This window comes from Pseudopipra pipra, chromosome 1 (genome assembly GCF_036250125.1).
Source record: "Pseudopipra pipra isolate bDixPip1 chromosome 1, bDixPip1.hap1, whole genome shotgun sequence".
In the NCBI taxonomy this organism is placed as follows: domain Eukaryota; kingdom Metazoa; phylum Chordata; class Aves; order Passeriformes; family Pipridae; genus Pseudopipra; species Pseudopipra pipra.
The window spans coordinates 114,072,741-114,100,115 of NC_087549.1; the positions used below are offsets into that span (position 1 = coordinate 114,072,741).

Consider the following 27,375-nt stretch of genomic DNA (forward strand, 5'->3'; position numbering starts at 1 on the left):
TCCATTGGTTGACTGTAATTTCTTATCTACCCCTAATAATTTTTCAATAGAAAAGGAAAGAAATACTTAGACAGAAGGGATGCTGAGGCAATTTTTCCTCTTGGTTGGGTGGCTGCATCTTGGGAGACCTTTGGGCATTTTGTGATGGGTCCATGTGCAAAAAATCACTCACATAAATCAGTATGCCTAGAGCCGGTAGACCCTGTCTTAGGACTTCTATTATGAGTTTCTGTGATTGATTAATACTAATCATTAGAGTGTGGTTATGTGTGATTTTAGTGCTTCTAACTCCCACTGGTGTAACTGGAAACCCTTCCTGGATTGGGCCCTGAGTTTTATGACTGGGATCTTCCATTTTAATACCAGCAGTTTTGCACTCTGAACATCTCATTTTATCTAGTTGAGGTTTGTGCCTACAGGTTTAGATACATCTTTATTTCTGTGAGACTGAATTGAAATGTATTTTCATTTGTATCCTTCAATAGTTCATTAAGATGCTTTTCAAATAGCATTTAACCTTGTCCCTAAAGGACAAGAAATGTCCTTTGAGAAAGGTGTGGTAGAACTGGTAGAGTTGCATTCCCAGAATGGTAGGAGTATGTAAAAGCCTGTTATGTTGCCTGAGGCTTCCTCATATACACAAATCACAGCATTAATTCATGCTGTAAAAATTACTCAAGTAATTTTTACTTTTAAATCCTTGTACCTTTATAGGGCTTACAAAACTGATATGAAATGTTGAAGGCAGAGGAGAATAATTCAGAAATACAAAATGTTAAACTTGCTCTCTCTATTATGTTACATGTGAGCTCTGTAACAAGCTGAAAGTAAGCTGAAAGTGGCGTTTGGGTCCCACTCTTTCAACAGTGCCAAAACTGCCCAGCCTCTTTTCCCCATTGGCTGCTTCCATGGGCTTTCAGCAGGCGAATAAAGCTTGTTCATCCTGGAAATCAGTTGCTGTAGGTAGGGCCAACTCACACCTGTCCTCCTTCCTGTGGTGTAACTAGTAAATGCTGACAGTTATTTGAGCTTATAAGCACTGTATCTAGTTCAGTAACTGCTAAATATTACTAGTGTTACATCCTGAAATAATGCAATTGCACACGTTAATTTTGTCTTAATTGCTCATGCTAATTGCAGGTTAGATGCAATCAAAGCAGCACTGCCTGGCAAAAGCACTGTGAGCACAAGAAACCCTGGTGGAGGGGTTTTCTTTCTTTAAATTGAATCTAGTCTCCCACAATTACATGGTTTTGCTTCAGATGTACAATTAGATGCTATTACTCTAATTCTGTAACTACACAATAATCAGCCAAAAATTACTTTGAGAAACAAAACAAAACGAGGAAATTTGCACTGCAATAAGGGGAGTGTCAAAGGTTTCAAGGCAAACCCACAGAAGGAAACAATGGTCGTGCAAACAATTAACCTCAGCTAAATCTGTTGTACGTGGCTGTGCCTTGTGTCTGTGCTGCAGGGGTGGAGTGGGGAAGCCGTACCAAGCAAAGGACTTGCACATACCCTGGCACTGCAGCAGTCTGCCCCAGCATGCCATGTCCATCCACTGTCCTAGAGAAGCCCTTTCAGAAGGCTGGACGCTTTGTACATGCTTACACATTAACGATTTTTGTATATATCACGGTAAAGTTTGTTTTAGAGCAGTCTCAATAATAAAAGTGACACTGAAGGGGTAATCTTTAAAAGGTCCAACAAAGATGACCACTTTCAGCCTTGGTAGCTCATGTGCAACTAAAGAACAGTTGATCACATTTTTAAAATCTTTTAAAGAAAACCAGTAAAATTATTATTTTATCAAGGATGAAGGCAAATAATAGAAAGTGAAGGATGGAGACTCTTAATAATTCTGTCAAACGCAGATGTTCTGTTTTGATGGAGTAGTTTCTTTCATGTAAGTAACTTGTACAAAACTATTTAAAAATAGAAAGTATGATGAAAGCACTTGCCATGAAATAGCACGGGCCCATGGAACGTAACATCTGCCTTTGGGACTGTGTAGTCAATACTGTCCTCTGCCCAACACTGTTCTTCCAAGAGACTTTTACCCAGCTTGTCATTCTGGGAAGTGACTCCTTAAATCTGGCATGCACTGACACTGGCAGCTTTATCCATATTCCCTTTTCATGCCAGGTGATATGGATTTTATTCTTCCTCTGTTTCTGTGCCCTCTCTCACGCCTGTACATTTTTTCATAGGGATATTTTCAGTATTTGGAGCTACAGGGAAAGTGTAGCAAAAGAGGTAAGATTGAAAGCTGAAGCAAAAGCAGTGCCGGGTTGGTATATTGATGTGATGTTTTGCCCTCCTTTTCTCCTATCTAGATGCTCAGACGACAATCACTCACTTCTGTTGGAACTATGGTAACACCAAAATCGTGACTTCACGTGGGAGATCAGTTTAGCCTTGTGAAACTAAATAAGACAAAGAGTAGGAGAAAGAAATGTTAGTTGTTCTGTTTTACAGATGAATGATACACAAGGAACTTAAAACTTCTATTTTGTGAAAACTTGCATGGTGGCTTTAGGAAAATTGTTGAAGGAGTCACTACCAGGAGACAGTAGTGAGTGAAAAATGGGACATACTGAGATACAGGCTTAGCAGAGGGAAATGCTACTAGACTAGCCAGAGAGATTTCTGGGAATAGAAAAATTGATTTTCTAGACTGGACTCTTAAAGTATTTGCTGTTGTATCATTTGGGAAAACCTACATAAGACGGGAAGCAGGACTGAAAATGTAAGGTGGGTAGGATTATCTAGTGAAAGATGAAAACAAATAATGGAGAAAGTTATACCTTGGTATTGATCCTGAGCTAATCTAACTTCATACTTTCATCGCTAACCCTTCCAGAAAGATCAGACGTATGTTCATGAAGTTTGCTGATGAAGCTGTGCTGGAAATTTTAGAGTTTGACATGCATGAAGAACTAGGTGATTTTTAAGAACATGTGGCAGGGGAGACTAAGTCAAACAAAGTGCAAAATCTTTGAGGACTTACAAAAAGTTGCAAGAACTTCTTGGTCAGAGGTAGATCATGTTAAACACTTGCAAAACAGAAAATTGTGGAGATAAGTATAATGATAGCATAAATGGCAGTGTATGAGCTAAGCCTAAATGACATGTAAATAAAGTCAACCATCCAAGAAATTCAGTGGTAAACATCAAAGCAGATCTAGCCTCTCATCTGGAGTATAGCAGGAAGGAAATGCTATGTGGGCAGCAGGCTCAGTGGCTGGTCCAGCTCTTATCTCAAGCTGTGAGCAGTGAACAGTGAGAATATTGATTGGTGCTACAGAGCCTAAGCACAGCACTGCAGAGTCGTGTGCTCCATCTACTGGTGTGTCCTCTGGTAACCAACTTGTTCCACACTCAGGATGCCTCTTCCAAAGAGTGCTCCTGGGTGTCTCACATGTGGCAGAGGAGGGAAGTAAAATTTCTTGAGATTTTTCAGGCAAAAATGACCAGAATGTCAGAAAATATTGCTTTGATTTAGGCAGTCTCCTGTGAAAACATTGAATTTTAATAGATTTTAGGGAAATATATGCAGAGCTGTGATTATTTCTTGTCATCCTGCCTAAATAGTGACCAGAATGTATTTCCATGCTATGTAACTCATGATGACACTGGTGTGTGTGTGGCATCCAAACTGAGCAATGAAGAACTCAGGGCAACATAAAAAATTTCCTTTCCCTATTTTGAGCCTCTCAGTTGAGCAGTAATTCCTTACCCTTTCTTTTTACCAAGGCTAAAAATGGAGTCAGGATCATACAAGCCTCTTGTAAGTTGTATGGCCTCTGAGTGCTCAGTTTCCAGGCTTGATTTTTTCATAGAATCAATATACTGAGTTGGAAGGGACGCATCAGGATCACCAAATCCAACTCCTGGCTCCACACAGGACACCCCCAAGAATCACACCATGTGCCTGAGAGCATCGTCCAAATACTTCCTGAACTCAGGCAGGCTTGCTGCTGTGATAACTTCCCTGGGGAGCCTTTTCCAGTGCCCAATCACCCTCTGGGTGAAAAAACTTGTCCTGATATCCAACCTAAACCTCCCCTAACTCAGCTTCATGCTGTTTCCTTGAGTCCTGTCATTGGTCATGAGAGTGAAGAGATTGGTACCTGCCTTCCTCTTCCCCTTTACTCTGCAATGAGGTCTCCTCTCAGTCTCCTCTTCTACAGGCTGAAGAGACCAAGTACCCTCAGCCACTCCTCATATGGCTTCCCCTCAAGGCCCTTTACCATCTTCATTGCCCTGCTTTGGATGCTTTCTAATAGCTTAATGTCTTTTTTATATCGTGGTGCCCAAAACTGCACACAGGACTCAAGGTGAGTCTGCACCAGTGCAGAGTAGAGTGGGATCTTTATTCTGAAGCAATCCAACTGTTCGGGTTTTTTGTTATAATTTCCTTTCCATGAGAGGTATCAAGTGTTCTACAGGGAGTTGCAAAAGAAGATGTCCTGCCTTCGTGCTCCAGCATATTTTGGAATTTCTCATAGAACAAAATTTCCAGCTTCTTGACCGCTCTGAACTCAGACCTTTGGAGGCACAGACTGAACAGAGACCTGCAACTCCTGCAGCAGGAAAACATCTCAAGATGTCATTGAGAAGATATGACCTCATCCTGAGATAGGATCTGTGATGCACTAGAGAACTAGTGTCTAACCTTTGCCTAGTCTATGATTCATGACCAAAAATGCTGGACAACCTGCAGCCTTCCCATTATTTCATAATGGATAATCTAGATTTTACCTTCTGTGCTTGATCTCCACCATGAGAGGGAGACCAGGGCCAACATGTATTTTTCTTCTTTGTGACTTCTACATGTTCAAAGATTATAATCTTATTACCCTTTGTCTTGTTTTCTAGTCCTGCATTACAGTAATTCCTCCCATTTTACCTCGGAAGCCATATTTGAAAGTCTGCTGATTATTCTGCTGCCCAAAACAAGACAGAACAGTCCTCTGTAATCTCACCAGGTTTTAAGAGTGGCAGGATCACTTTGTAAACTCTTTATACACCACAGCGTGATGTTTGCCCTCTTTTGTAACAGCAAGATGTGATTGAGTCTTGTCAGGTTTGTGATCCACTCTGAGCACTAGTGCTTCTTTGGCCAACTGCTCTAAGTGGCTTTTCCCTATTAGATATTTGTACATTTAATTACTCCTTTTTAAGTGCTCCTACTAAAGAGGATAATATTTTTTTCAAAAAATTTGTTCAATCTGTCTAGAACAATTTGAATTGTCAATCAGTCCTGCAGCACACTTGCAGCCTCTCATAGCATGATGCAGTTTGTCCAAAGCATGTATTTTTGTCCATCACCTAGACCATTACTTAAAACACTGAATAGGAACTAGACTAGAGTAGCTGCAGAACCATACTCAATGCTGCCTGGGGGTCTCTATAGGAACTATTATGTCTTTCAAGCCAGTGCCCACTCTGCTTGAATTTAGACAGCATTTCCCTAGTTTGTGAACAAGAGTATCACTTGATGTGATGTTAAAAGCCTTTCTAAGCTCAAGACATACAATGTTTATTGTATCTTCTTCATTTTACAAGAGCTACTGCTCTCTAGGGAAAAAAAATCATTTTGATTCCTACTCTCTTCTCATTGTTTTTCAGTCGTCTTCAAATAGTTTGATTCTTCCCACCCCTTGTAATTTTCTGAGACGCAGGAAACTGAATGGGTTCTCCAACTCCTTTTGCACCCTTTCAAATGGTAAGTGCCACCTCTGCCCCTTTGACAATGTTGGAACAAGCTGTGCGCCCTCAGAAATCCTCAGTGGGTCATGTTCCAGCTCAGAGGGTTTGGTCCTTTAGTGGCTGAACCTCAGGTTGGCTGTGGATGGAGCTGAGCCTGGAGGGTGCTGGAAGTCCTGTTGAGGCCATGTGCCTGGCTGCTAACTCTACGGGAAAGAAAGGGTCTGGGAGGGGAAGATGGTGGAGCACCTAGTCTTGCCTTGGTACAGAGTCATGGTGTTGCTGGGACATGCATTTGGATTTGGAGCCAGACGTGTACTCCCATTTTATGCAGGGAAGTCAGAATAGTCAAAGAGAAGCTTGAATAGATCTGAAATTGTGAGGATGAATTTCACCCAGATCGGTCAGGCTGAAACAATACAATATACTAAGCATTTTCCACCCTTTTCTTATCCTGTGCTATTTCATGCATTAGGCTTTTATTGTTTGATCGTAGCTAGAGAGAAGTTTTCCCTGATGGGTTTCATTTTCTCTCTTTTTTTCTTTTTTTTTTTTTCTTTTTTTTCTTTGTTTATTTGGGGTTTGTTTGTTTGTTTGTTTGGGGTGTTTTGTTTTTGTTTTTAAAATGTTTTTCTTCATAAAACATACCTTTAGTTTGCCAGGTTTCTTTAGAACTGGAAGGCAAAGATATTGCTCTGGTTCCAGAGTGTTGAGCCTGATGAGATAATCATGTAGGAGATATGACATTAAAAAAAAAGAGCTACTTTCCCTTGCCTGATTAAGAACCCTTTCCCCATAATTATTGTCTTAATGAAAGCACAAGATGTGGCTCATAATACTTATGATTTCATTTTAACTTCTCCTGGAAAACAATTAAAGTAGTTATTTAAAAATGTAACTCTTTCCATAAAGTATAGCAAAATGGAGTCACAAGCAGATGCAAGGTATTCTTCAGAGCATTTGATATCCTCAAGTTAATAATTTTATTATTGCCAAGATACGTGTCTCAAGCAAGAAGTGTGGTGCTATGAAGGTGAGAGGAGACATTCACTTGGTAGCATTCATACATTCCAATTGCTAATGTGTTGGCCCCACATACAGAAAAGGAGATGAAAAAGATGAACATCGTTGTTTGACCTGTCTGACCCTGTATCCAAAACTTCTTTCATGCATTTGTGCATGAAATAAATTTCCATCTCCTCTAGGAGCTAACATGATTGATTTTGCACATCAGGGCAAGTAGTGCAGAAATAGAGAGCTCCAGCCTAGCCATCATGTGAGGCAATCAGGCCTCAGCAAGGATTGTCAACATGTTCATTTGAAAATCGAAAGGCAAAAATTTCTTTGTAAAAATCCATTGTATTTCTTGCTTGGACTTTTGAACCAAATACTTTGTATTATTAGCACCAATGTAAAGGCACTTAAAGAAAAGAAAAACCAGACTTTAAGATAGTCTATGAGCACTCTCCATTTGTTGGTGGGAAAAGCACATTGTCTGTACTAAAAATCTGGCTACAATAATAAGTCAAATTACTGAAGTCAAACCTACTGACCTCAGCAGTGTTACAGTGGAGTGAAGGGATGATCCTAATGTGAACTCATGAAAGCACATGGAGTAGGCTTCTTCTCTCCAAATTTCAGCTGTCTGACCGTTTGATGCCCATGCTCAGGCTCTCTCCTGGCTCCCTGTGCAGCCCCACTTCCATGTGGCCCTGGGCAGACCCACTCTTGCCTGGCTGTAGGAGCCAACTTTAGGCCAAGCTGTTGATGTGGTGAAGATGGTGAGACTGCTGAATTGCTTGCTTGCTCTCAGGAGATTTTGAGACTGTTTTACATTGAAAAGTGAACCTTGCTCTGCCAAATAATAAAACTAAATTGGACTCTTCCTCAGATCAGGAATGAATTTTGTCTGTTTGTGTGTCATGGCTATAGTAAACAGTTTATACTTGGGCAAAGGCTGTGTTTAAGTATGACTGAATCCTGTTTGGTTTACTGTGATTAACCTAAACAATTTAGAAATGTTGAAATAAGTTAATTTAAATTCTTTCCTCCATTTCCTATGGCTTTTTTCAGGTTAGGTTCTTAAAGCAACTATTCCAGAAATCATTTCAAGGCAAGCAAGTTAATGTTAACATTCTTGTATTAAAATAAAATTGTTTTTTCCCTCACCCCCCATTATTTAATAAGGCTTACATGTTCTTTCCAGATGTACAGAAGCTAAGCAACCTGCTACTTAATAGGAGATGTCCTTTTGCTTAAAACGCAGGAACATTCCTCAATGCCATTCAAAGCATTACAAGAAATGGTCTAATCCCCTGCAAGTTGCTTCTGCAGACTCCTCCTGAGTGGTGAGGCTGAAGTGTTGGTGATGTTGTCATGTCACAGAAAGACTGCTCCTGCTTCTCACATGGGGATTAGTTGAGCAAAAGGGGTTGAGCCAAAGCACATGAGCAAATCTGTGTAAAACTGTACAAGGCTTAACAACTGGAAAATTAAAAGTGTTGGTATGAGATTTATGTTCTGTCAAAACCTTTTAGCTAATTAAAGGTATGACCTACTTTCTTTTGCCTCCAGAAGCCCTGGATAGTTTATGGAAAGCAAGTGAATTGGTTGAAGAGAATCGGTACCTTGGCTTTAATTTCACCAAAGGAGGAAACATCACCTTTCCAGAAATAAGTCTGGATTCAAATACTAGCAGTTATCATCTTTCACTTGCTAAGTGCCTCTCTTATGGATGGGCTGCACCTGAATATGTTGCCTGCTAACCCATGTGCTGCAAATTATAATTCTCCTTGGTGGCAGCACCGCATAGCTGTTTTTCTTGGTGATGTGAGCAGATCAGGTGATGTGAGCAGGGCTTTGTGTTTTCTTGCACTGGATTCTTTCTCTGACAGCCTTTAGTTCAGTTTTGTTGGATCAAAGATGAAACACTGTTTTTGTCATTCCAGGCCCTGTGTAAAAAGCTTTGCTGTTTCAAAAAATAGTGCTTTACTTTAAATGATGCTCAAAAAAATCACTGCGATAATGCGCTGAAAGAGCCCAAAGTAGGCTTTGTATTTCCATCTCATTCTCTCAGGCAACAACCCATGGCACTTCTAGGTCTGGGGAGGCATTTCTTATACATTGCCAAACAATGTATTCCCAATTTAATACAGATATCTTTATAATCTTCTTTTACTGGGTAGTCAGAGCATAGACAGCCTTGCTAGATGAGTGCAGTGATCCTCTCAGCATTCACATACACGTATAAGGAAGTTAGATAAAGAACCAGCCTTAAGAGCCAAACATTTGCAGCCACAGACAGACAGATGTTTATCTGAGGAGAAGTTTATACTGGCTTCTGTTTGAGAACTAGAAAGACAGTTTTCACCTTCAAGTGAAAGCAGGAATTAGACGCAATCCATAGTTTCTGTAAAACATTTTCTAACTTTAAATGGTCTCCCGAAAGGTTGAATCTTGAGGACCCTGGCATATTTCTAACAGAAGGAAATCTATTTCTGGAGCTTTTTGTGCGGCATGGAAAGCGGCGCGTTTGGGCTCTGTTGAGGTGGGGGGAAAGCTCCATTTCTATAGCTCGCCATACAGCTCTGATAACAGGACCTGCATCCAAAGTCAGTTTAGCTCATTCAAAATAAATAACTTCCCTATACCCCACACACATGCATCTGGGGCTGAAGCACTCTGCAAAAACGAAGACATTTCAAAGGTTCTTACGTTACAGTGGTGGGGGGATGAGCTGTACAATACAGAAACACCTGCTCACATGGGGCTGGAAATGTTAAAGGGGTGTTTTCATTCCTGGCTCAGTGGGTGGGATTCATGGGGAGGGGTAGAGAGTCGAAGGTGAAGTTGGTGGGGCTAACGTGAGTTGCTCATGTGAATAACAAACTGGAGGAAGCTTCACTTCAGGGGTGTCAGGAGGGAACAATGTGGTCGTCTTCTCCAGAAAGATAAGGAGACAACTATGGTCTGAGGAGCCTCACGCAACCACTCGTGGAGCGGAAAGACAGAAAGCCTGACTGGAAACGTGACCACCATCTCCATGAAAGCTGGTTAGAAACACATCTGATATGTAGTTCTTTTTTGCTTACCTTTCTCTGCATTGCGCCTGCCCTAAATAAGCAGAGTGGCAGTGTGTTAAACAGGTGTATGCAATGGGTTTGTTTACTCAGGTGCTGTTTCTAGAGACGGACAGCCCCTGGTGGTCAGGGCAGTCCCTGTTGGGGTAAGGATGAGGCCGAGGGGCAGAGGGGTGCAGGTGGAAGGGCATGGCTCCAGCCTGAGCAGAAGCAATGGTGAGGTGCCCTTTGGGAGGTTGTGCAAGGCAAGCTCAGCTTTTAACCCCAAATATCTGGTTGAGGTCTTGTTTGGAGATGCAAACGCAATGAGAGAAAGACCAGCACCCCAGTCCAAAACCAGAGGCAGGAGGGAAGTCACTGCAGTCCCCGTTTGGGCATCTAAAGGTGCTGAGGAAAAGGAGTGGCTGGGCAGGGGTGCTGAGACCCTGGGCTTGAAGCCATGGATGGGTGAAAAAAGAATGCAAGGTGAATTGCTTTTTGTTTCTTCCATAGAAAGGCCTTGCTGCAATGGAGCAGAAAGAGGGGAAGTGTTTTCAGCTGTGAGTGCTCTCTCCTGTGACACACATGAGATGATTAACCCTGGAAGAAATGCCAAGGGTCTTTGCTCCTCCTTGTTTCACATAGCAGTGTACTTGTGAAAGAGACATTTCAGCAGGGAGGGTTTACTCATGCCAACCAAATCAGGTGACCATCTAATTTTTTTAAGAGTTTAGCTACCTAAATGAAACTGTCCGAAGATATGGTTTTATCACCATTATAACTGAGCAAATAATTCACAATAAATAATTTATGAGCTGCCTTTTGCCTTTGCCTCTTCATGAAGTGATTAGACGGTGCTCAAAGCATTCATTAGTCAAGAACTGTAAGTCTATTTCCTGGGCTCGGTCCTCTCAAGAGCCTCACAATTTGGCTGTATTTCAGCAATCCTCTGACTGTCTCCTCAGTTTTCTGCCCATGAGCAAGGCTGTTCAGCTGCCAGAGGTCAAAAACAGGTGAGATCTGCCAATAGATCAAGGCATGGTGAGGAAATGTGCTCAGGACAACCAGGCTGGGACACCTTGGGCTCAAGCCAACTCGGTCTTATGGGTCATGCTGGGAAATGTAACCCGGTAGGACACAGGTGCCTGAAAGTAAAAAAAATAATCAAGCATCAAAATCCTGCAATGAGGTGCATCACTTATATGGACCCTGAATGAAACTGGAATTTTTGCCATTCCCCCCAGCAAGAGCTTTCTCAACATGCACATGGTGTGCGCCGACTTGCAGGAATGTTTGCCAAGTAATAAGCAGTGTGAAGGCAGCCAAACTGCCATTCATGAACAAGCAGACAGTCTGGAGCAGAAATCACTCATCTTCTCTGTGGCCAGAGGGAAAAATTGCCACAGGCAGCATTTTATTAGAAACATAATGCCAAAAAAAAAAAAAAAGAAAAAGAAAAAGAAAAAGAAAAAGAGGAAAAAGCAGGAGAGAGAGAAAGAGCTAAGGATCAGGAAATAAATTAATCAATGTTCTTCTGGAAGGAAAGGAAGCCCTTCGGCCCCAACACAGCTGGCTTGACAAGAGGACAATATTGCAGGTGCTCTCCATGTGGCCCAGTTTGTTTCCAGGAGCATGCAGAATAACAGAGTCTTAATGCCTTTCTATTTCTTTTTTTTTTTTCTCTCCTCAGCAGCTGGGTCATAATTTTTTTCTCTTTTATCATTCGTGTCTATTTCAGTAGAATAAGGGGGTGAATGCCCCATTGTGCTGGAAATTACATGAACTGGTAACACAGAGGCAGGCTGCACTGGGAAACTTCGCTATCCAGTATAGACCACTGCATGGTTCAGTAGCAAATCCAAGGTCTGCCTTCTGCATTGCACAGCTGAGCCTCCTTGCTGTGAACCCTGGTGATAAAATGCTGACATGCTATTTAAGAGCTGCTTACAGCAGGATGCTGAATACAATATTTAGGATAAGAAAGGTAGGCAAAAGCCTTAATTGAAAAAAAAAATTGTTAAAAGTATATAGTGTACTTAATTTCAAGGACATTGTGTACTTCAAGTCTGAAAGATCTGCGGAGTTTGCCTGCTGCATTTTTAAAATTCATTTTATACTTGGTTTTGCAACACTTGCTGTGTTATGCCAAAAGGACTCAGACTTTGGGCCAGTGTAAACAGGACGTCAGGGTTTGAATCTCTGCCAATCCATGGCCAGCGGTGGGCACATGCTGGGGCCAACCACAATGATGCTGGGCTTCCCTAGACCTCAGCAGGGCGCTGTTGGAAACACAGAGGTGTGGGTAGTGAGGCTTTCCATGCCTGTAGGGAAACTGAGAGCTGTTTCATACCTGACAGAGAGTAGCTAACTTGAAGAAAGAGCTGGACACCTGCAGCTGTCTGCGTGAGGGGCACCGAGTAAGGGCCTTCTTCACAAAGGCCTCATTTTGACAATTATAGATTAAATGTGGCCGCTGTGCTTTGCACCACAGCTGACATTGGCTATGTGTTGCTCTGTTCAGAGAACCAGGTGCCCAGGGAGACTGTGAAATCATTAGCACTGAACATGCTTAAAATTCCACAAGGTCTTGAGCAACCTGATTCAAGCTTCATATTTTGATTATGACCCTGGACCACAGAACCGGCAAGGACAGTAACTGAACTGGATACCCCTGTCAGCCTCAGTTATTCTGTGATTTTGCTTGACTCATGAACAAAGACATGTGGGTGCCTTACTTGAAGGTTCAAAAGAAGATATTCGGTGCAGTCAAGCATGAACACTAGAGGAGGTTTTGGCACCAAAATACAATCTGTGAAAAAAATGGCGTTGTCCAGAGTAATACCAGATGCCCACTGGTGGACTGCACTCTATGTAAAGGCTTAGATTCAACCTAAGTCACACTCAAGACGGGAGGTATCTTGCTCTTTGTTTATGTGGTGCTTGTGTTCAGCACGTCTTCCATGGGAGGGGTAATAGCTTAGAAGGGTAAAAGCTCTGAGTGGAGAGCAGAAGCTGTAAGGCACAAACACATTAATCATACACTTCTCAGTGACACAGATATAGTGGGCTGTCTTCTGGCTCATTTTAACATTAACATCAAAATGACTGAGGTCTAACTACTGCCCTATCACAGAACCACAGAATTCATTGGGTTGTAAAAGACCTTTAAGATCATGGAGTCCAATTGTTAACCCAAAACTGCCAAGTCCACCACTAAACCATGTCCCTAAGTGCCACATCCAAACTGAGAACTGAGCCATCTGCAAGTAGGAGAGCATCAGCTGTAAACACTTTTCTCCCTCCCCTCCTTTGGGACTAGTGAAGGGATAGCAGTGCAGGGGCTAAGGGGGCAGCAACATTGGGTATCTGCTACTGCTGTTCTGCTGAAGGGCAGTATGGTTGCTTGGAGAATGAGTCATTAGCAAAGCAGGATATATGCACGTTGGACACACTTAAGCATGACATTCAGGCCCCTGGTAGGAAGGAATAGACTTCAATAATTTTAGGATAGGGTTCATTTTAGGAAGAACCCTCTCCCTATTCTGGATGCTTCAGAGATGAGAGACAAGCTTGACTTGGTGTTATTTTATTTGCTCCAATAAACGTTTGATTTATACAAAACAAAACAAGACAGAAAAACCCCTCAAACAGTTTACAAATCAAGTTAAGTGTTTGAAACTTTTGATATACAAGAGTATATATTGCTCACATTCCTATTTCATACATGATGTACAGGTGAAATATTCCTTAAAAGAATAAAAATTTCCCGTTACATGTAGTGTTAAAAACCCCCATAAAAATGTCAGTATTGTCAGGAACTACCACATGCCATTCCTTGACTTTCGGTATGGATGGAGGAAGAGAAATGGGCCCTGACATTCCACCTGCCTGGATATGCCCCCACCTGCAGCCCCCACCTTTGCCTGTGGCCCTGTGAGTTTACAAGAACATTTCCCCCCTATAAAATTTGATATAGTATCCTCTGAATTCCACTGTAGATGTGGATATTTTGCCCTGCACTGTTTAAATATTTCTGAGTAGTTTTGTTAAAATGAAAAAAAAAAAAGCAGTTACAAAACCATTTCAAATAAAATAAAATATTTTCCATCATAAATCTTAACTCCTATTTGAATACATGATTCCTATTGAGTTGCATGGCAACATCTTCTAGTGACATATTGATGTTTATCTGTCAAATGTATTTAAAAAAATCACACCTGATACATCTGTTCAGGACTGGTTTGTGCTGGCTGAATTTCTAACTTCCAAGGCCTGCTGACATCCCATGGGGAAAAGTGGATAAATCACTGCAAAACACCTAAAGACAAAATTTTTAGCGCTTATTAAAAACATTGCTGTCATTTATATAGGCCCAGTGTGATGTCAACTGTCTTAAACATTTTGGGGAACTGAAAGAATGTAAGCAATGTCCAAGGGATCCTGTTGAAAAAAGTCTTTCTTGGTTTTTGGTTGTGGTTTGGTTTTTTTTTCTTCTTCTTCTGTGAATTGCTGACTTGCTGAGACAGCCCCATATGCTGTGGGCAGGATATGCCACTAACCTATTGCTACAGAGCTTTCCTTCACCTCCAAGGTCTTTTTGCAAAAGTAAAGGCACCAGCTGTTGTCTTTTACTTTCGAAAGTATGGAACACAGTCAGACTGTGGTGTATCAAGCAATTAGACATGCTGTACAGGGAAAAAAGAAGTTTGATCTTACAGCAACACAATCAAGGTAAAAAAAATAGTACTGCCCACACTCAAAATGCACAGCAAATATAAAACATCTGCTTGGATTGTTGCTGGCTCTTGTGTTCTGTATGGTTTGGGCATGGGGATGGGAGGAGGGGAAAGCTCATCCTGCTCATATTTTGCAACCTGCTTGCAAACAGCATGAATCCAAAGCAAAACAAAAAAAAGTACAACAGTAACGACCTCTGTATCAAAACACCCATGTGGGAAGGACCAAACCTCCTCACACTCCTGTTCTGGGACACTGTGAGGACGTTGGGGTTAAGGTGAGAGGAAAAAGGCATCCCAAGACTTTCCACAATGTGCTGCAGACAGGACCATGTAGGTACAATTGCAAAGTCAAACTGGACTGTCTGCTGCGAGACTGCTCCTGCAACTGTGAACTGCAGGGCCCCAGCCAGGTGATCACAGCACATGCTTTGAAAGTCATCTTTATTACTGCATGTTATTCCTATCTTTTTGGCAGAGCGCTTAGTGCACAATTGCTGGTGTGGTGCTATACCAGTCCCCCCATGCTCCTTCCCTAAGGGGAGGGATTTCTAATGCGCTGGTCATTTCCTGGAAGCACTTTTTTCTTTCAGAGCATGAATGTTTATAGATATATAGATAGATATATATATATATACATACACACACATTTTTTATATATATGTATATATATATATATAAAAATAGCAATTTTGTAGTTATATACAGGCATTAATAAAGTGCATAATGTTATTGGCTATTTTCAAATCTCATTTCCTGAGGAAGTGCTAATATACATAGCTCCTCCTACGACATGATGCCGGCTGCCAATGCTAGGGTAGGACAGCTACTCCCCAGCTTTTAATTCACAGAATACATCTCCCTGTCCAGAGTTGCAGCCTAAAGGGAGTAGTGACAGCCTCAGTCCTCCAGGAAGCAAGTCAAGGCACTGATCAAGACTTCTTCCTTTGCCAAGGCGAACACGTCTAGGAGTGACTTCCCTCCATTTTTGAGGCTCTCAGGTACATACTACTTTGCAGTGGTCACAGAGCCATCTTCAGGGATCTTCTCCTCCGAACAGCTCCTTCCCGAGAGCCTGTCGTGGTGCTTGAGCTCGCTGAAGCGCTCTGCAACGCACTGGGCTGTCAGCCGGGCCTCAGGGTCGTGGTCCCAGCACTCAATAAGAGTTTCACACACCATCTGGATGCCCTGCAGGGAGCACAGAGAGAACAGCCATGATGGGGCCAGTCACCACCAAAACCCATGTGTGAGAGCTGCTTTAGTGCCCTCAGAAGTTCATGTGTGTCCTGGAGGTTCTTTATGGTCTCTGCTGTGTCTGTCACGGGGGTATTGTTTTCTTTTTTTTTTTTTTCCAAAAAGAAACCCTACTACAATATTTTCAGCACTTTAGTTGGCACTGTCATTTCTGGGCATGTGTTCTAAAACATTATAACAAGAACAATGATGCTTTGGACTAGTGCTATAGAATCAAGCAGGGGGTTTTCTTAATAAATATGATCAAAATTCTTCGATAACATGACTTCCTGCTTAACCCATGCCTTTGAGTGCCTGAATTCTGTTTGGGTTTTTCATACGAAATTCTGATTGCCAGCAATATCAGACCGTACCTCAGCTTTTTATGAATTCCTTGTGGACTATCTAAATCTATGTGCAAATATGGGCCACAGTCCCAGAAACACTTAAACACGTCACTCACAGTTATAACTATTTAACCTTCATTTCAATTCTGATTCACATGTTTACAGGAGCAAAAAACCAGTTGCATCTCTGTAATGCATTTTATAAACATGAGGTATTTGTCAGGAAACTGTGTTTTGTTTTATGACACTAAAAGCCCATTAAGTAGGATTTATCTTAAACTTCTCATTTAAAAAACCCCAAAACATTTCACAACACTGCATTAATTGCATAATTTACCTAATTGGTGATGTTGACTGATGTCAATGTTAATAGCAGAATGTTATTGTCTGTATACAAATAACATTAGTTTTATGCTGTCATTGAAACTACTAGCAGTAAATTAAATTAAATATTAAACATTAACTTGAAATCAATAGTGCAGCAAATCTCATTAGGGGAGGGGTGGGGGTAATTGTAATATGTAAAGCCATTCCAGAATTTTATCACGATGAATAATGAGTTCATTACAAAAACAAGACTGCAGAGGAAGGAAATGAATATGGAAGAGCTACTACAGTAAGAGCAACTTCTATGGAGTTCAAAGCAGATCCTCAGCTGCTGCAAACTGTCACAGCCCTGAGGAAACTGATGCATCACTGCATTTTAGATAGCACAGTGTGAAACACTGATGGGATTCAGGCAAAGGGAATTAAATCCACCTTCATTAAATGTCCTCTGCATGTGTTATCAGGCATCCACTCCCTGCATTCAGCTCTTAGCTGAACTCTTTTGGAGCCGGCTGTACCCACCTTGGTGACACACAAGCATAGGTTGATGTGATGCCTTGTACTGGGGGCAGACTAAGGTCTATCTTTTATACAGGGAAGAAACGTGTGAAGTCGAATGCAGGATACCTATGTCCAAATCCATGATCTTTTTACTTGTTATACAAACCCCGAGGGGGTGAAATTCACAGTGTATTTTAGCGCTCTACTCCAGTACCTTGAGCTGCAGCCCTCCACACACACAGCCTTGTTGCCATGAGAGCAGCCACGAGCCTGCCCTATGCCTGAGCACCATGGGATCCTGAGCCCAGTGTTTCTCTAGCCGAGTGCCCTGGGTATGCTGGCACACGTGAGCCTGCCATTACAGCTGGCTGTGCATGCAGTGAGCTCCTGGACACTTCTCTCCAAGGCCTAGCCAGCAAAGCAGTATTGCCTGGCTGTACTGCTGCGAAGTGCAATGCCCTGCAGTGCCTGCAGGAGTAGCCCTGTCCCCAGTCTAGACAAGTCTCTGAGCCCATAACACTGCCCCAGGCCTGCTTTAGGTTCCAATGACTTTTAGGGGCCTTCCTCATTTTCTATTAGACGTGCATCATCTGACTCTTAACAAACACAGAACAGAAATATTTGCTGACCACTTCTGCCCTTGCACTAGCATATTCAATATCTCTCTTTTATATCCAGCAGCATATCAGTACTAAGCTAGATTTCTTTTTGCTTTGGGGAAAACTCTGATTTTCCTCAAGTTTGCTGACCACAGATCTTCCTGTTGTTCTTCTGTTTCCTTATCAGTTCTTTAACCCTCTTTACCTTCATTTTTTTCACAGGTGAGACCATGTCCTTTAAATATCCTGAGAAATATCTCACACTGTTCCTAATTTTAAAAATTTTCTAATATTTAACTTTTTTACTCCCAAATGAAAAGCTCAGTTAATTGCTTTGTTAATTGAGCTCTTCTAAAGTACTATATATGTATTATCAGTTTGGACTTTGTTTTGCCTTTACGGAAAAAAAACAACTGCAGTCAGCTCATGATCCCTTTTACTAGCTTATTGACAATTTTGATAAAATTTCTGCAAAAAGTTATCTTTTCTGAAGATCAACAATAGTATAATCTCTCCTTCCCAGCTAAGCTGGTAATTTAGAGGATGGTTGTACCTATGGCTTCTAAAAATGTCAAGGGCTTTTAGTACTGGTAGTATCAGATATCCAGGTGTTCCTCAAAATATAGTTTACTCCCTCATTAAAACCCCCTCCTTAATAACCTTACTCTTCACAGCTGAGTACACAAGGAACAAGACCCTGGAGTCCAGGAAGGGGTCACACTCTGCCATAGTCATCAGGTGGCAGATGTTCATGGTTGGAAAGATAACTGATTTTTGGCCACTCACTTGGCCTTTTTTAAGTAGATGTTAGACTATGATTTTAAGTTCCCAACTGGAATGAAAAAGGGAGTGTTACATTGCTCCTGATGGAAATACTAGATGATCTTGCTTGCCTGGGCTTTTATAAATGTTTGTAATACTTTTGTTTTGTCTGTAAAGACCACTCAGCATATTTTATCGACAAGTGGAATGACCAACCATCATTTTCCCTGATATGATTCACATTTTATCTCTACTGATAAAACTGCTGAGAGCAAAGGTGAAGAAATGCATGCCTTTGGCTTATTTCCATTTCGTTTCATCTACTGAGAAATCTACTATTGCCTGGTGCTTGTGAATGGAGAAGGCTGACAAAGTGCTTCATGATACACAAGAGAAATGGACTACTAATGCATAACCTGAATAAAATCAGACTGGCTTGCTGAAGACTAATTTCCTATTTTCTTAAACCTGTCAGCAGTTGGAATACAACTATGACTGGTGTCCATGATAATGTTATCTCTGCAAATAGGGCACTGTTCAAGTTATTTTACCCAATTCCAGGCAGAGCATCCTGCTACAGACCCTTCAGCAAAGTTACCAGTGGTGAATGGAGAAGGGGGTCATGCTGCTCTTGGTGTTGAATAATGTTGAAACCAGTCTGACTCAAAGTCAAACATTCTGATAGTGAGATGAAGGTGTGGTAGACCTGGTAAAATACCCAATAAAGGAACAAACAAGTGATGCTACTAATAACTTATCTAAAGCTGCTGAGCTGACACAGCTGGCTTGGAAACACCTGACTGACAGTCAATCACTTCATAATATAAAAGCCCAGTCCCACTTTTTAATGGCAGAGTCTTCTGACATACCCCTTCTTGGAGTGTGTGTGGAGATACCTTCCCTTGAGTGGCCATTCCTCAAGGTTACTTCTCGAGGCTGAGTGGAAGACATTTGCCTACAGTTGTTGGTTGGTATGAGTGGGTGACATCAGTCTCCACTTAATTGTTTTTGATAGATATAATATAATTGCTTCAATGTAATTGCTTCAGTATTGCTTCATAATGCCTCATACTATACTAGTACTTCTATTCTGTGTAATAAATAATTCTAAGATCTTTTTGTCTAGTCTTATCATAATAAATAGTTTACATTTATATAAATATACCTAGTTTGCCATCCTTGATCCTGCGGAACAAAGTTGTACAATGGTTCAATTACACCTACATAATCCTTTAAACATAAACTGTTGACAAAATCTGGGGCTAAGATTGGATCCAGCCACACTTACACTCCTCTCTGAGAAGGAGTTTAGAAAGCAAGGGGGTCCTTTCTGCTCCCCTGACTCAATGGGAGGGCTTCTCTAATAAATTTTGTCTGAAGCTTCCATTCTGCCCACAACAGAGGCCCATGTATGAAGTTGTTCTCTTTGACCTTTCAGAGCCTACACAGTGCGCTTTAAGGGTTTAATTATCCTGTGGCTCTCTGGATGACTGTTGGATTTCAGGCTTCCAACGTTTCTCTTTTGATCACTTTTAGATTACACTGGTGGGCAGCAGGAATCCCGGGGCTTTGGGGCAGGCATGGTGCAGGCACCGTGGTGCCTGAACCATGGCAGCACCTGTGTCACCATGTGACAGAGCTCTACCCCGTGCAAAAGAGAGGTCCAGCCTTTGGGCAGGACACTGAGTTAAGGCTCAGGCTTCAGGCAGCAGCTAAATGTATAGTGCAGATCCCAGTCACTCACATGTGGTGCTCTTACCTGATGGTTCAGCCAGGAGCTGGGGATCTCAGGTCGCCCTCTGTCTCTTAGGACGTTGTCCTTCATGCTTTCTACACAAGGGTGTTCTCGCACTTTGGAGCCGAATGGGGGCTCGTATTCTTTCACTTCTGACAAGAGAAAAAGAAAACACAAGGGTATTCAGCTGGGCTGTGCTGCTGCCAAGAGTGAAGGGAGCTGGCTGTTCTCTGGAGGAGTAGGAGCTACTGATTAGCTGCTCAGTGCCACTGTTCTGCTTGACCAGCTCCAAACAAAGCAAAGCCAGTTGGCATTTTTAAAAATGTTTCAAATGTGTTTCTCCCACACTCCCCCTCCCTCCTCTTTTGTTTCCTAGCCAACAAAACAATTTTCATTTAAACCCTTTAGCACATAATCATATTAGCAACAGTTCAAGCAGCAGAGTAACCTATAATGGTTTGTGAGCCTTTCAATCTCTGCTGAAGTAAAACACACAGGATTTGTAAGGTGAGTTTTGCTTGAGCCAGGATTGCAAGAACTGGTCACCCTCAGGTTTCCTGGAGTCCACACACACTTACCAGGTGAAATATAAACTGAAATCTGTCTAGGTAATGATAGATGTGAATGTTCAGATTGCTAGGATGAAATAGTTGCTTGAAAAGGACAAAGATACAGTAAGGAGCAATGCTGGAAGCTGGCATACTACCCTTGTTTATTCCTGAGCCACATTCCTTTGTAAAAAGTAGTAGTCTGCTCTTATTTTAGACCTCTTTCCCAAAATGGGTCAGTTTTGGCTCATGATGCAGGGGCCACATCTTCTTGAAGGCGCTGATGCCATTCTAGTTTTTGTTTGCATGTTGCATATTTTCTTTGCTTCTCTTTGGAGAGAGAAAGGAAGAGGAGACATATGGGACCTTTGGAGAAAACTCAAGAAATCTCTGAGAGCGGAAATATTATAGTAGATGCTGACACAGTGTAGAAAATGCTGTGGTTTCTTTGGGAACAGATGGAGACTTTACTCCCAGGCCTAATGACTTGCTGGTATTAGATAAAGATTTATGAAGCTGGCCTGTTCTGCTGCCTCTTATTTCTTTCTAGGAATTAATTGAGGGCAAGAAAAACTGAAGTGTAATCTACAAAGCAGTCTGGAGAATGCATGTGAGTGCCTAGATGAAGTGTGAAGAGAGATGAACGAGTCGGGAGACACAGTACCATTGCATAATGTTACAATCAAAGTTCAACTGTAGTGTCCAGTGTTGCTCACTCCTCTCAAGGTGTAAAAAGAAGCTCTGAGAAAGGTGGTAATGATTAAAGGCCCAGAAGAAATGGAAAGAACCTCTAAAGCTTGGCTTTGTTTACTTTGAAGAGAAAGGTAAGGATGGGATCATATAAAACACTACTGAAAATAACTAATGACCAAGATAACACAGGTCAGATCCTTCTGTCATGTCCATGATAAAAGCAAGGTTGTACTGAAGATAACTAACTTCGGACTTTTCTCCAAAACCCTAGAGCCAAGTTACAATAACAAACATTTTGGAAGAGATATTAAACCTTGTGCTTCAAATGTTCCACGTTTAGACATTCAGCTGCAAATAACTGTGTGTGCAGCGCAGCAGATCACTCCACAGATGCCTCCTGCAGAGCTCTCCTTCCTTCTCCCTAACTATCTGGTGCTGACCACTGTCCACACAATGCTCTGGAGAATGGTTGTAGTCTCCTATCTTCTCATACATAAATCACTTTCTTTAAGACTCAAGGGCCAAAGTCTGCTTTGCTTTCTTTCCTGCACAGGAAGGCATACCAGTTTCACCCACATTAATCTGAGTTTGAGATTACTCGGCCAAAGTAAATTTACAAGACTTTAGCCCTAGAAGTGAATTGGGAAGTTGCCATCTTGCTGGTCAGACCTGGGTTACTACGCAGTGGATGCACAATGATTACAGTGCAGATAACTCTACTTTCAGAGCTAACCAAAATATTAACGTTTGCTGGGAAAATTTAAATAGCATGACCTAGATGGCCATTCCCTACACCATCTCCATCAGTCGTGGTTTAGTTGTGGTAGCGGTCATGGACACCAGCCAAGGCTCTGAGATCTTGCAATGTAAAAAGTCAGAGGAATCTGTATGTCCAACAGAGGGAAGCTGGTGCTGTGGTGCTGACTGGTGCCCTCTCATTGACTTAAATCTGAAGGTTCATGAGATGGTTCAAGTGGGGGAAGGGAAAGCCTTTCCTGGGAATTGACAGGTTCAGAATACATTTTCCCTGCTTGAGAAATTGTTTATATATTATGAACATTCCTCTTCCAAATATAAAGATTGAATAGGTTTTTCATGTTTGGGCTTTCTGTTTTGTTGTTGCTTTGTTTTTGGTTTTGGTAAATAAAGAGAAATTTAGGCCAGATGCCAATTTACTGTAATGACGTTCTACTAATACAGTTCTGCCTTCCTTCAGCTTGAAAAGCATGCAGCATCTTCTTGCTATTTATTACTTCTTCTTTCCCTTGGAAAGAAAAAAAAGCCCACTAAATCCTCACACAGTAAGTCATCCTTATGTTGTGGAATCTCAGGTGTCAGACACATTTTGCAGTAATAGCTGGAGTTGTTCATGGATCATGTTTACGTGCTACAGTAGATATAATAGATGTCAGTTTGAGGTAGGTTAAGATGTTTGGGCCTATGAGTGGCTGTATAGAGATGCTGATTCTATTTTTCATGTCTTGTATGTTTCTTTTGATTGGTTTTAGATCAGCTGGGCACTAAAAATGGCAACTGGATGAAGTACTGTAAATACGTCAGGTACCATGAACTACAGCACCTTTAGCATTCAATAATGGCAGAGGTCCTTCAACCTTAACTTCCAGCATTTAATCTTTATGGTTGAGAGCTGCCATGCACTACTAACTGCTATACCTCTAGTTTCCTTTGACATTGGCCTGGCTGAAACTCTCAGAAAGGCTGGGATGGGATATTTAGCCCCAGAGCCATTACTGAAAATCTATTTGTTTTGCGTGATGAAAGTTTGGAAAGTTTGGCTCTCTCATGTGGTCTTTTTCTACTCCACGCTTTTTGCAGTGAAATTCTCTTTCTTTGGATCAGAAGAGCATACCCACAAACAGTGTTGATGCTCCCTCATGTGATCTATCTTACTGATTTCTAAGGGACAACTTCTCATGCTGGATGATGAAGAATCAAAGCAGGAGCGAGGTAAAAGGCCAGCAAAAATCAACTGTGAGGCACAGCCCACAGCAGTGAGCTTTTGTTCAGGAACTTCACATCCCTTTGAAATGCCCCTCCCTTTAGAGTAAAGAGGGGACAGCTACAGAAGGGATAAATTAGTTGATGGCGGAGCTACTGTGACAGCTCATGCACACACACAGGTCGTGTCCTTCAGATAGTGTCTTTCTTCATATTAGAGCAATTTGGATGTTGGATCTACTAGCTTGTACTAGTTGCACAAAGGGAAAATAATGCCTAAAGCAGAGGCTCAAAAGCTGTTTCAAGGCCAAGTTTAAGGAGCTGTCAAATGCTTACTTCACAAATTTCTCTAGGTTTCCCTCTTGAGGTGAAGGATGTATTGGGATGGGTGAACTCATTGTACTGTTTCCCTCCCACAGACATGTTTTAAGTGACTTCATATCTGATGATCAAAGACACAGGCACCCTTCTAAAGGTTTGGGAGTGCATGAGCTCTGCCACCAGTGTAGGGTTACAGGCTGCTTAGTCACTGTGTGTTGAATCCTGAGGTGGGAAATTAGTGGAACACAGAGCACATCAGTGCTCGACATGGACTGTAGTAACCTTATCTACTGCTACATGGGCTTGTTGAAGGATAGCACTTGCTACCTTACACATAGTACTGTGGTGACACTTTGAGAATTTCTAGGACATAGGTGACTGTCATGGGGTGAAGCTGTACTGTGTGGATCTACAGCCGGGGTTATATGCCACCAGAAGCCAGGGCAGTGCAGACATGCTCTAACTGGGCTCCACTTCACAGAAGGAGAAATTTAAATCAGACCCCAGCTGCAGCAACCTCAGGGCCCACTGTGCAGGCATAGCCCTACTGTACTGGCTATCTAATTGCTCCCTGCTGCCAGAAATGTCACCTCTCCACATCGATATGATGAAAGCTAAACATTTCGTGAGGTACAGGGTGCACAAGTGTTTAGATGCCAAACTGTGGCTTTTGGCTGACTCTCACTGAATAAGCATAAGATTAATCCTGGTTCTATTCACATGAAACACAGCTCTGGTAAAGCAAGGCTGCCATTTCAAAAAAAGCCCTGCTACTATACTGAAGCCAGCCAGCACTCCAGGCAGTACAATACTGCACAAGCAACATCACCATTTTCTGAAGGGTTTTCTTCCCCCTCTTCACCAAACCTGTGTATCCAGAAGTTCCCTTTCCTCTCTTTCTCCCTTGCCACCCCCAACAGTCCCTCACCCATAGCAGTTGAGATACAAAACAGATGGTTTTCTTTTCTTTCTAGGAGGCTGTCAGAGAAATTACACTTGTCTCAGTCACCAAAGCTGTGTCACTCTGAAAGCAAGTGGTTGAGATGAAAATTATATTTCTTGCAACGTGCAGCATCTGGTGCACAGCTGTTGTGCTGAATGAAATACCAAGTTAACAGCAGCATGTAGCAGTCGAAGTTCTCCCCAAAGTAGTATTTCTGAGTTTCTAAATATGCCTCTTAAATTATACTCTGGTGAAAAATCAGTCAAACTCGATCTTTGCCTGTCTCCCTTTCCCTCGTGCCCCATTTCTGCTTCTCCATATTTAGCACAACAAAGTAACAATGAACAGCATGGCCTTTCTCAAAAGCTGATCCCCACCTGCTTATTTACTACAGCAGCTTCACAGTATGGATTGTGCTGCTGGGTATTTTTGTTTAAATGTCTGCTGACTGAAAAGCCCTGGCATTGCTTGGAGACTGTGTTTGACAAAGCTGCTGTAGTGAAAGGACTTGCTCCATCACCTCCTACACTCACTGAACACCTGCATGCTGACAAATGAATCCCAAGAGCTCCCTTTGTAAAAGAAATAAGTCACTGTACCTTTACCTGGCTGAATGGCAATTAGCCTCCCTTCCTTGCATGCTTCCCTCCCTAACTAAAGTTGCTAAGACTGCCTCTGCTTAGACTGCCTCTGCTTAGACTGCCACTCTTGCCCTCTAAATTGCAGCCAAGCCTGCCCTGCAAAGATGGTGCCTAGATCTTTCGGGCTCCTTTGAAAAGGCTGTCTGCAATCAGGTCAGCCTACTCCTGCGTGTATGTGAAGTCATTTTTCTCATAGCCAAATAGTTTAGGAATTAAAGAGGGGTGTGTGTGAGCAGAGGCAGCTCCTTGGGAAGGCTGCGAGGAGAGGAGGGAGTCTCATAAGTGACAGATGGGAGAGGGAAAGCAGAGAGGGAGCTGCAGTCATGAATCACTGTAAGGGTATTTCACCAGCTGGCTGCAAAGATAGCCAGACTGCATGAACCAGGGGAAAACCTAAGAAGGAAATGAGAGTAATGGTGCAATGCTGTTGCAGCTCAGTAATAGTGACAAGCCAAGGGAGCTACACCCTGGGAGTTGTATATAACTGCTCTAGATGGAGATGCTAAGCCCGAGTTCCACCCCCTACAGATCTGCCCGAGTACTCCTCCTGGGGTTTTGCTGGGGACCTCACCTCTGAAAAGATTACTGAAATAGGGAAACAAAATTCAAGAAATTTGATTCTGGAGATGAGAATTAATGAGGGATGAAATGAATAGGGGAAAATCAGGATGTGGGTGGGGGTTAACTATCACCTTGAAAGCAAAGGGGATGCTGGGTTAGAGAAATCTTTACTTTTCCTGAAATAACTTCAGCTTTTCTTCCTAAGGTTAAAGTGGGTCAGTCTTTTCTAGCTAAACATGCTGGTGATTTTCCTTCCTTATGAAACTCCCTTTATATCCTCTTTTAGGCAGTTGCCTTCTGAGAACAGCAGCAATAAGGTTTGTTTTTGCCACCATCTCCATTTCACCATACTCAGCAAATATGAACAGGAAGAGACTCAGGCATCATCAAAGATAAAAGATTCACAATGAACAGCTCATATTTATATTAATAAGGTGAGTTTCTAAATGCAAGAAACAGAGAGAGCTCAAGAGACAGAGCAAAGTTCTTTTTTCTCAAGTTTTAAATCTCCTCAGCCACATTTACAAAGTGCTAATGAAAGGCTGAGGCTGTGCCAATGCTCTTAGAAACAGGCACGATCACGACTGTTAAATATGGATAGGTTTGCCTTGGAATATGTCAGACTGAGGTTCAGTTCCCGAAACACCACATGTTTTTTCACTGAAATGTTTGACTAGAAAAGATCTTTTTTTTCCCCATGCTTTTAGGCTAGCACTTTCTGCACACATACTCGCTTTGTAGCTTTCCTGGCAGGGTGCAAACAGGGGCAAATCTGTTGCCCACAATACAGCCCACCCAGCAAGACCAAACGTTGGTCAGGCATAGCGGGAGACTGAGATGGATGCATTCCTTCCTCCTGGCACATGGACATCGTGGTGCAGCCACACAGTCATTGTGCAGAGTGGCTTCAGAGACTTCCCTTGTGGTATCCCACAGATGTTGGTAGAGAAACAAGGAGCAGCTATGCACTTCCCAATATCCACTGGGATATTGGTTTCCCTCCTGTACACTGTGTTCCTCACAACATACTGCTCTAGCGTGCAAGATTGTCCGGTCTCTGTGTCTATGGCAGCCCTTCAAAGTGGAACTGAGCGGAGCCCGATGAAAAGGGAGCCTTTGTGGTTTTGGAAGATGGCTAACAAATCTAATAAGAGTTGCATATCTTCTATAATATCCACATTAGTGTTATCTTTCACAGCCCCACTCCTTAGACTGCCTGTGTGAGCCCTGGATTGTGCAGCAATTTTTTAGAATGAATGTTAGACAGTTCCAGCAGGCTGAAGAATTTTATATGTAACTTAGTCTTATTTTAGTTCCTGAAGTAAGGTGAAAATCTTCGAACATAGCATATGTAATGCAGATATCTCAACAGCAATTCTTCTGATTTCTAGCAGATACAACACTGGGAATTCTGGGGCAGCTTTAGGCAAAGGAGAAATCGAGATTTTGTTTCAGTGAACAAACTCTGAATATGAACAAGCATAGCAGCTTTTTCTGAAGCTGTTCTGATAGTCAGTTCCAATAATTTTTATTTTGTTACTACACTTAATACAGCAAACATCTCTTGATTTCTCATATGGGTGATCTCTTGTGACATCACAAAGCAGCAGTTGGTGATTTTGGGAAAGCAGGGAAGTTTCTATATCACTATGATGGCTCTTACTGAAATTATCAATTAGTAATTGTGACACTTAAC

At 42.0% G+C, this 27,375-nt stretch overlaps 1 protein-coding gene across 2 annotated transcripts in view; it reads right to left on the reverse strand.

Annotated features, from left to right (window-relative positions):
- Positions 1-13,343: 13,343 nt before the first annotated feature.
- Positions 13,344-27,375, reverse strand: part of TGFBR2 (transforming growth factor beta receptor 2) — a 59,622-nt gene continuing 45,590 nt past the window's right edge. For both annotated transcript variants that reach the window (XM_064672432.1, XM_064672443.1), the window contains exons 6-7: positions 20,038-20,165; positions 13,344-15,697 (exon numbers count right to left, since the gene is read on the reverse strand). In XM_064672432.1, the coding sequence (XP_064528502.1) occupies positions 15,518-15,697; positions 20,038-20,165 (308 nt within the window). In that variant the 3' untranslated portion in view covers positions 13,344-15,517. The remainder of the gene's footprint in view (positions 15,698-20,037; positions 20,166-27,375) is intronic.